General features: G+C 36.1%; 1 protein-coding gene across 1 annotated transcript; it reads right to left on the reverse strand.

Moving 5' to 3' along the window:
• Positions 1-1,725: 1,725 nt before the first annotated feature.
• On the reverse strand, positions 1,726-6,061 carry LOC135770629 (protein NLRC3-like). The gene is made up of 5 exons (XM_073815511.1): positions 6,033-6,061; positions 5,125-5,205; positions 4,806-4,919; positions 3,952-4,047; positions 1,726-3,767 (listed from the first exon to the last, which is right to left on the reverse strand). Exons 2-5 carry the CDS (start codon positions 5,154-5,156, stop codon positions 1,985-1,987), a joined length of 2,025 nt encoding a protein of 674 aa, XP_073671612.1. The 5' UTR covers positions 5,157-5,205; positions 6,033-6,061; the 3' UTR covers positions 1,726-1,984.
• Between the last annotated feature and the right edge of the window lie 7,157 nt (positions 6,062-13,218).

Below are 13,218 nucleotides of genomic sequence, written 5' to 3' on the forward strand. Positions count from 1 at the left end.
CCATATTGACCAGCCCTATGATAGAGAAACATTGCATTTTATTATTTTAAAACTTATAAAACATTATTTCTGAATGTTCTGTAAAAATATTGCTGTAGAAAACACAATTCACTTATTAGGTTTAGATGTTGATGATTTGTTTCATTTAAAGTCACCATGGTGTTGATCATTGTTTTAGTTGGACTCTTGACTTTTTGTTTGCTATTTATTCCCTGGTCAGTGGCGGTTCTACACAGAGGCCAAGGGTAGCCCGTGCCTCTGTAGACATGTCCCTGGCTACCCCTGTGGCCACCCTGTGCTGACCAAATAAAAAAGTATACATTTATTTTGATTTTACACGCAAACGCCAAAAGCGGAACTAATGCGATGCAACATTCTTCACGGGCAAATTAGAGCGGCGCACCCAACCACTGTAGCTGGCTGCGGGTGCTGCTCGGCGAGTGTCTCAATTCGTCCATGCTCCCGATGTTGTGAATGTGTATGCAGGTTTGGGCACTGGTAAGGACTCTAGCTGACTTGACATTGGGACACTGTTCACTTGTTCTCCTGTGACGTGGCTGCTTAAGCGCATTGTGATCATTCACAGCTGTTACTCATCAACAACCGGCAAAACCAACATCTCGCTTACTTTTTAAAGTTTACACATTGTAAAAAGCGCTGTATGCTCTTACATATGCATGCATAAAATTGGAGGAATATTATTAAATGTTACTTATAAAAATGTTTACAATTTCAAATAAATATTATTTTAAATATTGAGTAGATTGTGGTCCCTAACTGTCTAGCAATGTTTGTTTATATGTAAACTAAAACAAACGTTTTTTTTTTATAAAAGTTTGCATTTCATAAAAATTATTTAGTAGGCTCACATGTTTTTCGGTTGGAGGCCTTTAGAAAAGGTCATGTGATTTCCGGTAAGGGAACATAGGGACCATCGACGCCCACTGGTTTTTGCGTTGCATGGATTTTTTAGGTAACTAACGTTTGACGTAATGGCAGACTCCCTAATCACAGTGCCATGACTGAACAAGGGAGATGATTGCACCTGCACTCACTATTATTTATATGATTGTAAAGTAAAATAAAGTTTAAGGGGTGGTTTCCCGGAAAGGGATTAGACTAGTCCTAGACTAAAATAAATGTAATAGCTGTCCAAACTGAAAACAACTTGCAATGCCATATCTTAAAATACATCAATGCCATTTGTTTTGCTTCAAAATGCACACAAGTAATGTTTTTAGTAAGGCATGTTTGTTCAAACTAGTTATATTTCCTAATTAAACTAAGGCCTAGTCCTGTCTTGAACTAATTACTGTAACCACCCCTATAATCTTTAAATATAATTTCTTGCCATTTTTTTTTTAATGTGCCCCTCTGGTGAAACACTGGCCCCTCCTTGGCCCCCCTAGTGAAATTTGTCTAGAACCGCCACTGTCCCTGGTTGTGTTAACTTTGTGTGTATAAAACACATTTGTTATGGTAATGTAAAGTTAGTGTAATTCTGTAGCAGTCGGTAGATAATAAAATGCAATGTTTCTCTATCATTTACATAACAAGCAATAAAAAGTCAATAAAGAAAACAGTTGTTGTTTTAAACATTGTGTGAACATTAAAACATGACATTGTCATAACGTTTGAAAATGGTAGAATGTAACATTCATCTAACGTTCAGACAACACAGAAACATTCTTATAACGTCAAGAAAACTGAACACTTTTTATATTGGCAGAATGTTGGGAACTTTTTTAAGATTGACTGCTGATTTATGTACAACATTAAGAAAATGACTTTTGTTAGAAAAGATTCTTCCAAAGTAAGAGTTCAAAATAAAATCATAAAATAATTAAATTAATTGTATTAAAGCAACACTATTGCACTGTTGGGCTTTTCAACCTCATGTGGGAGCCGTAAGCCAATCTTACATGGAAAACTACACAGTGTTGCTTTAATATGTAAACAGTCATGTGATTGTTGTTAGTTTTACTTACCATAGTTTTTTGGTTTCTTTAATCACAAGCTGCAGTTTCACAAGAACTTCATCTGCTGTATTTTTATCTCCAATAAATGGTTTTAGATCAAGTTCATCCAAATGCTGCTCAGACGTCAACAACACAAAAACTAAAGCTGCCCACTGTGAAGAGGAGAGTTTGGTCTTTCCTACTGATGAAGATCTCACATAATGTTGAATCTCCTGCAGCAGTGAATCATCACCCAGTTCATTCAGACAGTGAATCAGATTGATGGATTTCTCTGTAGACAGATTCTCATTCATCTTCTGTTTAATGTACTCAACAGTTTTCTCTTTCTTGTAGGAGCATCTTCTCATCTGTGTCAGTAGATCCTGTAAGAGAATCTGATTGGACTCCAGTGAAAGACCCAGAAGAAAACGCAGAAAAAGATCCAGATGTCCATTATTACTCTGTAAAGATTCATCTACAGCTCGATAATGTAACTCAGAAAATGAAGGCTGTTTTAAAGTTATAGAAAACTGACCTGGTTTGAACACATATCTGTATTTGTTTGTGAAGGAAAGGTGAGCATAAAGAGCTGCTAGATGTTCCTGGATGCTGAGATGAACAAAGCAGTAAACTTTCCCCTGATACAAACCAAACTCCTCTCTGAAGATCTGAGTACACAATCCTGAGTACACTGATGCTTCTGCTACATCAATGCCACACTCTCTCAGGTCTTCATCATAGAAGATCAGATTGCCTTTCACAAGCTGCTTAAAAGCCAGTTTCCCCAGTTTGAAGATCATGTCTTCATCTTTCTTCTCATAGTCCTTCTGATGTTTGATTTTTGTCTGAATGATCAGGAAGTGTGTGTACATTTGAGTGAGAGTCTTGGGGATCTCTTTTCTTTTCTTTGCTTTACTCAACATTCTCTCTAGAACAGTGACTGAAATCCAGCAGAAGACTGGGATGTGACACATGATGTAGAGACTCCTGGATGACTTCAGGTGTGAGATGATTTGATCAGACAGACTCTCATCACTGATTCTCTTCCTGAAGTATTCCTCCTTCTGTGGATCAGTGAAGCCTCGTACCTCTGTGACTCGATCAACACACTCAGAGGGGATGAGATCAGCTGCTGCTGGTCTGGAGGTGATCCAGATGAGAGCAGAGGGAAACAGATTCCCCTTGATGAGGTTTGTCAGCATCACGTCCACTGAGGTTGATTCACTTACATCACACAACCTCACACTGCTGTGAAAATCCAGAGACAGACGACACTCATCCAAACCATCAAAGATGAACAACACTTTATATTCATCACTGAAGATTTTCATTTCTTTTGTTTGTGGGAAGAAAAGATGAAGAAGATCTAAAAGACTGAGTGTTTTGTTCTTCATCAAATTGATCTCTCTAAAAGGAAGTGGAAATATGAGGTGGACGTCCTGATTCTCTTTCTCTTCAGCCCAGTCCAGAATGAACTTCTGTACAGAGACTGTTTTTCCAATGCCAGCGACTCCCTTTGTCAGCACACTTCTGATGTGTTTGTCTTGTTCAGGTAAAGGTTTAAAGATGTCATTACATTTGATTGGTGTCTCCTCTGTTGTTGTTCTTCTGGATTGTGTCTCAATCTGTCTCACCTCATGTTCATTACTGATCTCTCCACTTTCACTCTCTGTGATGTAGAGCTCTGTGTAGATCTCATTCAGTAGTGTTGGGTTTCTCTTATTTGATGTTACTTCATACAAACACTCAAACTTCTTCCTCAGATTTGATCTGAATGTGTTCAGGACTTCAGCAAGATCAGAGTCATGACTGTAAAGTAAAAGTAATATATTAGATAAGAACACAAGTTTGAGTTAAAAAGTACAGAGCAAAATGTTGTTTTTGCATCACAAAACACGGGACATATAAATATGGATGGAAAATGTTTTTTTTTAAGTATCATGTGGTCAACCTTTTTTAGTCTCTAAAAATAAATTAAAATCCTATGATTTACCTGAAATGAGGACTCATGTTTTTATTGAAGTCTTGTAGTTGATTCCCAAATTGCTCAATCTTTCTCCCCTTACAGTCGGGTTCTGTTATGATTCGTCTGGATGGCAAGAATGAAAATGAAGAATCACTTAAAGGGCGGTTCCCATTATAACTATAACTATAAAAAATAAAGTTTTAAAAATCCTTTGATTTTAAAGAGAATAGTAGAGTTCACACCACAACTATAACAATAAAGACACAAGTAAAAGTATCGTTGTGATCACTTGCCGAGCGATTTTTTTCTAACCGATGAACGATAAACCAATGACAGCCAATCAAATCTACTTGAATCTAAAGTGCACGCACATTTGAAATGGCACTGTGGAGGATATCTGCAGCTTATAGCCAGTTATAGCAGCATATTTATACATTTCAATGTAAACAATTACAGCAAGTGGAGAGATTTTAATACAAAAACTGTAAATTTAATGTGTCTCTTTGCATGAATATGTCTGATAATGAAGAATAATTTCTCATCTCTTTGACAAAATACATGATTGTTAAAAAAAAATGGGTGGTCAGTCTGCATTTGAAAGTCAATCTGCATTTAATCTAGCTAAACTAAGTAACATTACTCAAATTACAGTCATTTTTGGGTGCCAAGTTTAATCATATAAAATTTATTTTACCAGCAACAAAATTGTGGCCAGTGGCTAGTAACTTTTGAAAACAATTAGCCACTTTGACTGGTGAGCAAAGAAGTTAATGTCAAGCCCTGAAAATAACATTTTCTGCCCATAAACACAAGTATAATAGACAAGAAAAATAATCTGTTTTGCAAAAAAGTTATAATCATGTTTCAGAGTTTTTTTATACCTTCTATCAGGCCGTGTATCTTCACTCTTAAAGTATATTGGTTGTTTCATAGACGCATCACTCTTCATAGACACACAACTGAACTCTGAATCTGATCTCTTCTGATGATCTGAACTATAACACACAACAGATTTAATACTTTAAATTACATTACTAATATTTTTTGTAGATGGTCATTATAAAAATGAGCCATTATAGTAAATAATACCTATAAAAATAATATTTTCATATAAGTTTATTTAAAAGGTTATTAATAATAATAAAGGTTATTTAATTGATTTGTATTATTTTAATATTTTAAAGTGTTTATATAAAGTACCTGCATCCTGGAGATGTTTGTGTTTGATCCATGATGGAGCTGCAGAGGTGAATCTGATCAATCTGATCTCCACAACTGATACTGAATGAAAATAACATTCAGACACAAAATAAACTTTAAATCAAAGTGAATAAACAGACATTATAATTCAGATAAATGAATCCTGAGTGTTGAAGAAACAACTGCGTCAACACAACATTTCCTCACATTAACACAATATTAACACAAATTAAATTAAGAATTATGATAAGAAAACTTTCAATAAATGACGCTAATATTAAGATAAGAAACAAATATAAATGAATAAAGATTTATAGAAACTATAAATGATGAAGTAAAAAGTGTCTGATCTCACTTGAACAACGATGTAAAAGACTGAGCTTATAGAAACATGAAAGATGTCATTAAAAATCTGAGTTATTCATCAAATATTCATCAAATATTCAAACTCTTCCTGAAATACAAGTGAAAACATTACTATTGTGTTGATTAAAAATTTATGTCATCTTGATTTATGTTTAAAACATAACATAAATGATGATTTTACTTAAACACAAACCTATAAACAGTAAATTCAGAAAACTGAAAATAATGTTGGAGTCTCTTAATGTTTTCAACGACTTTAAATATTAATAGATCAACTTTTTGAGAGTAATTTTAAGATAAGAAATGATTGAATTTAAAAGAGTGAATCTGTCATTTAAAGAAACTATGAATGAGGAAGTGAAAAGCGTCTCATCTCACCTGAACACATCTGAATACTCGCTGTCATCACAATCTGACTGGATTCACTTTCTCAAAATACTACAACTTTTACATCAACTACACACACAAAAATACATGTAAAGCTGTTTATACATGTTATATTAATCACTTTGATCATCGATATGTTAAGAAATCAACTCTACCTGTTTAAAATGGCGGAAGACAAACACGAAACAATTTACTTTCGCTTTCATCTGTGACGTCACTATTGTATGAGGAAGTGTTTGAGGTGTTTCTCCCTCTGCTGACAGTAAACAAACATTAAACATCTGATTACAAATAATTTAACAGATTTAATTTATAAACGAGACTTAATCATTAATGTGAGTCAATATGTTTACATTCACTGCATGAAACAAAGAGCACATCAGCATTAACAAGAATTAAACTCAAATCAAAATTACTCCTCTTTTGTTAAACTAATGTAAGCCTAATAAAGTCATATGAGTTTAATATAATGTAGACTAAGTGATATTTTATTATTTGTGTTAACTACATTTACATTCATGTATTTATCATAGTGTGAACTTTATCAAGTGTTTGGTTTAATAAACACAGCGAGGTCTTAAAAAACACACACTTTTAGTTTAAAAGATTAATTGTAGATCAAATATAATTGTGCTAACATAAACATTTCATTGAATAAAAAGACAAAATATCAAGATAATTATCAGACATTATAAAGATGTAAAGAAAACTCCGCCTCCACTGCCACCTACAGGACATTTGTGTTATTACAGTTATTCTGCAGTGTGTCATAGACAATAGAAACATTATTCACAGTTTCTTTATTTTCTCCACTGAAATCTAAAGTGTGTGTTGAATGTGCAGATGAATGAAATGTATAAGATAACGGATGGTGCTGTTCTCAGATCAGATGCAGGGACACTGAGAAACATCAGCACCAGCACATCCGGCCTGTATCAGTGCACTGCGTCAAACATCATAGGAAAGAGCACCTGTGTCCTTAACCTGCAGGTTGTAGCACGTAAGTGTGTAAGGAGAGACATTACAGACACAAAGACTGTCACATGATCAGATATGAGGTCTGATCACAGCTCTGTCTCGTATCACAGCTCAGACACAGAGTGTGGGTCTGATCACCGGCCGGCACCATCGACACGAGCGTTCTGACTGTGATCATCTGATGTCTGCTGGTCACACATGTGGATTATACAGGACCCTTGAGAAAGATTTTGGTAGATTCTCATTCCAAATGGTTGGAAATGTATCCTGTAACAACTTCACAAACTACCATCATGAAAATGAGACCGTGTTTTAGCACACATGGATTGCCTAAAATGATAGTGAACCCCGTTTCAAATCTCTACGTTTCCTTGATGAGACCACCCATGACACAATCTTCAGGAGTCTAAATGAGAGAATTCTGGATGATTGTTCACAGACTGTTCAGGTATTTGATTGTTTTAATATTAATATAATGAAATAAAGTGCTGTGTAAATCAGTTAGGCCTATTTAATTAAAGTCAGTATTTATTATAGTACAAAGTTTGTGTTTGTCCACTAGATGGCGCAGTTTGACTCTGTCGTTCAGAAAGCGTCTGGCAGATAATCAACAGCGATGGACCAAAGCTGAAATGTCAAGTTTATCATTTTATTAAACTTTATGTCACTGTATTAAAACTGTAAATTAAACTCATTTCATCTTTACGGTCATCAGTAGGACTGTAATCAGGACGACATACAACTGATGTCTGCACAATTAATATCAGTAAAGTTTAGATTATTGAATATGTTTATTTCATGTCACAGAGAGAGAGAGAGATTCAGAGAAAGATGAAAGAGAGACAGTGAATGACTCGACCTGTTTCACACATAAATTCTGACACCTTGTGTTTACTCTTAGTTTTACATCAACACTAACAGAAATGTTTTACATCAGCAGGGCTAAAATCATCAGTTTATAAATGTATTAAATATTACTTTTGAGTTGGGGTTTGGTCCAGAATGACTCATTTGATGCAATACAATCAAAGTCCACGAGATGTCGCTGGTGTACAGACTGTACTGACATGAATGAGTGAAGAATGAAAGCACCATGAGATGTAATGCACATGAGATGAATTGTCCTTAAGAAAATCAAGCATGACTTAACTATAGTTAGCATTGTTTTATGTTTGTTTTATTTGTAGTAGGTCTTTGTTATCAGTGCTCATATCAAAAGTCTTCATCTCTGTTGGTATGAAGGAGGATTAGCGTCTAAATGAGCAGCTTTCACATCTGGAAAGACCTCATCAATACTGAAAGAGCAACATCTGCTTTCATCTGTCTTTGTCTATTTCAGTAAGACATTGATAAACTTCAATAAAAAATAGTCAAAATTTAAATAGTCAGATTTAGATAAAGTCACAGATCAGATCCTGTACTGAATAATCAACTCATACGGTTAAGAGGAATTGATGTCACTATTGTGTCTTCTTATTCACCATCAGATCAAACTGAAGATCAGACATCTTTACATCTTTACTGTCTCTGATTATGAGTCCTAAATAAAAATGAAAGAGAAAGTCAATCAGATATGAGATCATCATCAGTGTCAGATGAAGAGATAGAAAAACAAACTATTAGTGCTGTCAGTCAGTGATAGAAATGAAATCTTCAACATAATAAACATGTCAACAATCTGTTTATCACATACACATGAGCTACAACAATACAAAAACACATTTCATCTATTTCCTCTGAATATTTGATGTCAATGTAAGAGATGAATGTATTGATATGTATGTACACTGTAAAAAAATTCCGTAGAAATTGCAGCTGGGTTGCCGGTAACTTACCGTAGATTTACATTTATGTTTTTTAATCGCAACATTTTGTTCAAAGTTAAATTAACATTAAACATTTACAAGTATTCCTCTTTACAGAGTAAAACTAAAAAAACAGCATCAAGCAAAACATTCTGGGAAACAAAATCTGGAGCAAAAAACTGAAAAAGGTTGATGATGATTTCTGGTTCCCAGAATGCTTTGCATGAGGCTGTTATTGTATAGTTTTATTCTGTAAAGATAAACCCTTGTTAATATTTCAAATTTATTTAACTTTGAACAAACTCTTGCCAATAAATAACATAAATTTAAATCTACGGTAAATTACCGGCAACCCAGCTGCAATAACATTGTAAATTCTACGGAATTTTTTTACAGTGTAGTATAATATAATGACACACTGACAGTTTTATGAGTTCACACACAAACAGTAAGAAAATGAAGGTGATGCTTTATTTTAAAAGTCCTGGAGGTTGACAGTCGTGTAAATAAAGAGAAACAGCATCAATGTCAAAGCTCGACAGAGAGTTGTGTGAAGTGTCCATCAGATTTTAAGAGTTGACTTTCTCTTCTTTTTTCTAATCTTCATCTGTATCATTTATCATCTGTACTTTGTGTTTATCTGTTGTGTATATATTGTGTTTGTGTTGTTATTTCTGTCTGTATTCTGATGATTTGATAAATAATGCTTAAAACATGAAATAAAAACCAAGTTGTTATAAAAAGAGTTTAAGATGAACATCTAGTCAAGTGTGCATAACTATAGAGGTGTCGTCCTATCAAACAAACCCCATTAACAAACATCATATATAAGCACAGAAATAAGCAATTCATTAAAGGAATTGGTCAACAAATGAACTATTTGAGTACTATTTGTTGGATTTACACGTTGATGGTCCTGAAAAGCTTGTTGAATGTGCTGCACATATACTGGTCCTGGGTCAGGGTCATCTGGTGGTGCCCCCACCTCACCAATGGGTGTGTCATGCTTGTGCGCGACATTGTGCAGCACTCCTCAGGTCAGTATGATGCAGCAAACCTTGTCAGGGCCTAATAACAGACTCCAAATTGCGTCCCATCCCGTCCCATACAGCTGGCATTGCACTGCTCAAACACGACTGGCTTATTCCGGAGCGGTCTGCCAGTTCTCTTTAGAAAGAACCAGTTACCAGGAAACCAAGTGTAGTAAGCACCTGTAAAGGAACGTGTAATGTGTGGCTCCTCACTGTCTCTATTTCCAAATTCTGACCCAACTCAGCGCAGAGCTCCAAGAGTTTAGCCCTTGAAAATCTGAAATAAGCCAGATCGTCATCATCGTGGGCCAGAAAATTATTGTGGTCCCTAAAAATTCATTCTCTCCGGATTCGTCCATTGAAAATGTCCTCTAATTAAGCCAACGCTGCCATTGCTAGACGGGTGGCCATTCGTGCCAGTTTTGCCGGACACATCCTGAACAGGATTTCGGGTGCGTTTTCCGGATACGATCGCATACTTCATCGAAGTTCTCACATTTCAGGTAAAATACATTAGAAAATAAAGATTTATTTCTTTTAAGACATACAATCATTGTAGTTTCATTCTTACCTTGAAATGTAACGGTTGCTTTTCTGAAATTGAACCCGTAATATTAAACCTTGATGACGTATGTGGTCGACCAACGAAACTTCCGGAGAACGCACCCGAAAACATGTTCGGGACGTGTCGGAACTGGTATGAATGGCCACCCTAGGCCCCAGATCCGTGGACAAATTGGATTTCTACAGAGATGTGTGTATTTTCTATGAGGACATTCTCTGGTCCTAACAACGCAACGTGTCTTCACATCCCCATCAAACAGCATATACAACACATAGCTATCAGGGATAATTGCATCCTTATGCTGAAAGTGTATTGTTTGCATGCGTTTTAAAGTTTTGACAGTTTAAACTTTCATCTTCCTCAAAGCTGCTGTACAGCCTGTCGTCTAGTGATGGGTCGTCCATGAACGATTCCTTCAATTTGAACGAATCTTTAGTATGACTCAGGAACGAGTTGTCTCGCAGAGTGATTCATTCATTTTGTGTGCCTGCGTGACATGTATTGGTTCTGTGCCGGAAAGAGAATTGATTAGTTCACCTGTCGCATCTTCGGTTCCTCCGAGTCATTTGTTCCTTTCACACGGGACAACCCAGTGCCAGGAGTGCCAGGAGTGGCGAACCTTTTCAGCATGATGAGCCAAAAAAAGGAACATTTACTTCAAAGAGCCACACAACAAATGTCTCTCACAAGGACTTTACAAATTCTAATAAGCAATTAATTGTAAATTACATACACAATAGTTTTCATGGATTTGAATGTTTGTGTCACACCCAGGGGCTGGCGGTTACTTTACTAAAGCCACACCCCTTCTCAACTTCCACCTCGAGGAGGTCCCCAAAGCCAACCCAATGACCAGACAACAACGAGGACAGGTAAGTAATAAAACAATCTTTATTTAAATAGTTAAAATGTACTGGGGAAAAGGGGAAAGGGCAATTAAAACTAAAGGATCTCTGGCTCCTCCCTCCAGGGAGACTGCAGCCACGGGCAGGCAGGGACAAAACGTTTCTGCAGTTCACCTACCACGCTGGTTCAGGGGTAGGGCCGGCCTCCTTCTCCTGGAGGTATTCAACGAATGCACAGGTTAGTTTTACACGTTGCCCAACACAGGAGTTGATACTCACAGTGGTCTGCCTTTGTTTACGTTGCAAAACAAAATCATTTTCCTTCCTACTTTACTCCTTTAAATGTGCCACTTAGACTGATGTTTCTTCTACCCGTAGGATTTTCCTATGACTCCAGCGTAGTGATGTGACATCTGAAGCGAAGCTCCGGAGCTTGTGTCGAGCAAAAAGGGGCGTTCCAGATGAAGCCCCGATTCGAGGCTTGTATTGTTTCCGTGAAAATCACGTGACGATTACAAACGAGGCCTCGTTTTCTGTTGAATACGTCATTGCTTCACTCTGAGTATCGCCTCCGTAAAAAAATGGTTCAAAACTCGCGCCTCTTGTGGGTTTTGCAGTACGTTTGCATTGGTGTTGAGGTGTTGGTTGTACGTAGTGGCGAGTTTGTAGTGAGTTTGTAGTATAGTTATCATTATATATCATAGCCTGTATTATATATTATATTACACTTAGTTTAGACGATTATTAGAGTAAAATATACATAGCATAGGAAAGTAGATTAGTAGAGTAAATTAGCATATATCTAGTTCTAATACCTATAATACGTAATTATTTTGCTATATATATTTTGATATAGCCTATATTAGTAGTAGTTTTATTATTATATATAGTATTGCTGTTATTATTATTATTATTATTATTATAAGAGTAGACTGTATTAGGGATAGCCTAGGAGGACTGAGGATCCATTGGGATATTAAAACAAACAGAAGCTCCAATATCCCAATTTATATAAGCTGGCACTGACCTTCTTATGTTGTCCAGCATCATCAGTGCCCTGTGAAAGGATGTTTTCTAAGGCTTGAGAGGAGCTTTCTAAAAAGAGAAACCACTTCAATCCAAATACTGTTAAAAACTTTTGTTTTAAATAAAAACCAGTAAACACTTTTCCGTGTTGCAGTTTGCTGTTTCACACTTCCAGTCCCATAAGCATTGCACTATTGCACCCCTCAGTTCAATAAGCATTGCACTATTGCCTTCCCAGTCAGCACTGCACTCATAATAATTTATTTACACTCATTCGGGGCATTCATGGTTATCAATAACCCAAAGAACTACTGAACAGTTGAACACAAAGTTGTGTTTGTATGAGTTCTGTGTGCATAGGTTAACAAAAGCAGAGTAAAATACTTTATTTAATACACAGGCAATAGATAAAGCCCACACCATGACAATTTGGTTGCTCAGAATGAATAGATTTGTGTGCAATACATTGCTTTCCACAGCAGGTGTCACTAGAGAGCACACTGTTCACGAGGCTTCGGGTAACTGAACCTTTTGGCAAACCAATGGGCTGGAAAGAGAGAGAGAGAGAGAGAGAGAGAGAGAGAGAGAGAGAGAGAGAGAGAGAGAGAGAGAGAGAGAGAGAGAGAGAGAGAGAGAGAGAGAGAGAGAGAGAGAGAGAGAGAGAGAGAGAGAGAGAGAGAGAGAGATACAAATGTACATTTATGGAGGCACATGAGAGGTAAAATAAAAGTACTGTACAAGATCAGGGCTGTGGATTATTTCTGATGGTGTGTCTCTAGACTCTAACAGACATCTCTGCTTTACATCTCTCTCAGTTACACACCATCAGAAATAATCCACAGCCCTGATCTTGTACAGTATTTTTATTTTACCTCTCATGTGCCTCCATAAATGTACATTTGTATACTTCATATGTTTATATTTCAAAGTCAACTTTATATTGTAAATATCCTCTGATTCTATTTTATTTTATTTTGCAGTAGTACTTCATCCATCACCCAGCACCTTAGCTTAATTGCACCTTAATGTTTGTTAATATTGTGTTATTGTATGTTTCTCATTTTATGTATAATGCTTTGGCAATATTGTAA

Source organism: Paramisgurnus dabryanus, chromosome 8 (genome assembly GCF_030506205.2).
Source record: "Paramisgurnus dabryanus chromosome 8, PD_genome_1.1, whole genome shotgun sequence".
NCBI classification, from domain to species: domain Eukaryota; kingdom Metazoa; phylum Chordata; class Actinopteri; order Cypriniformes; family Cobitidae; genus Paramisgurnus; species Paramisgurnus dabryanus.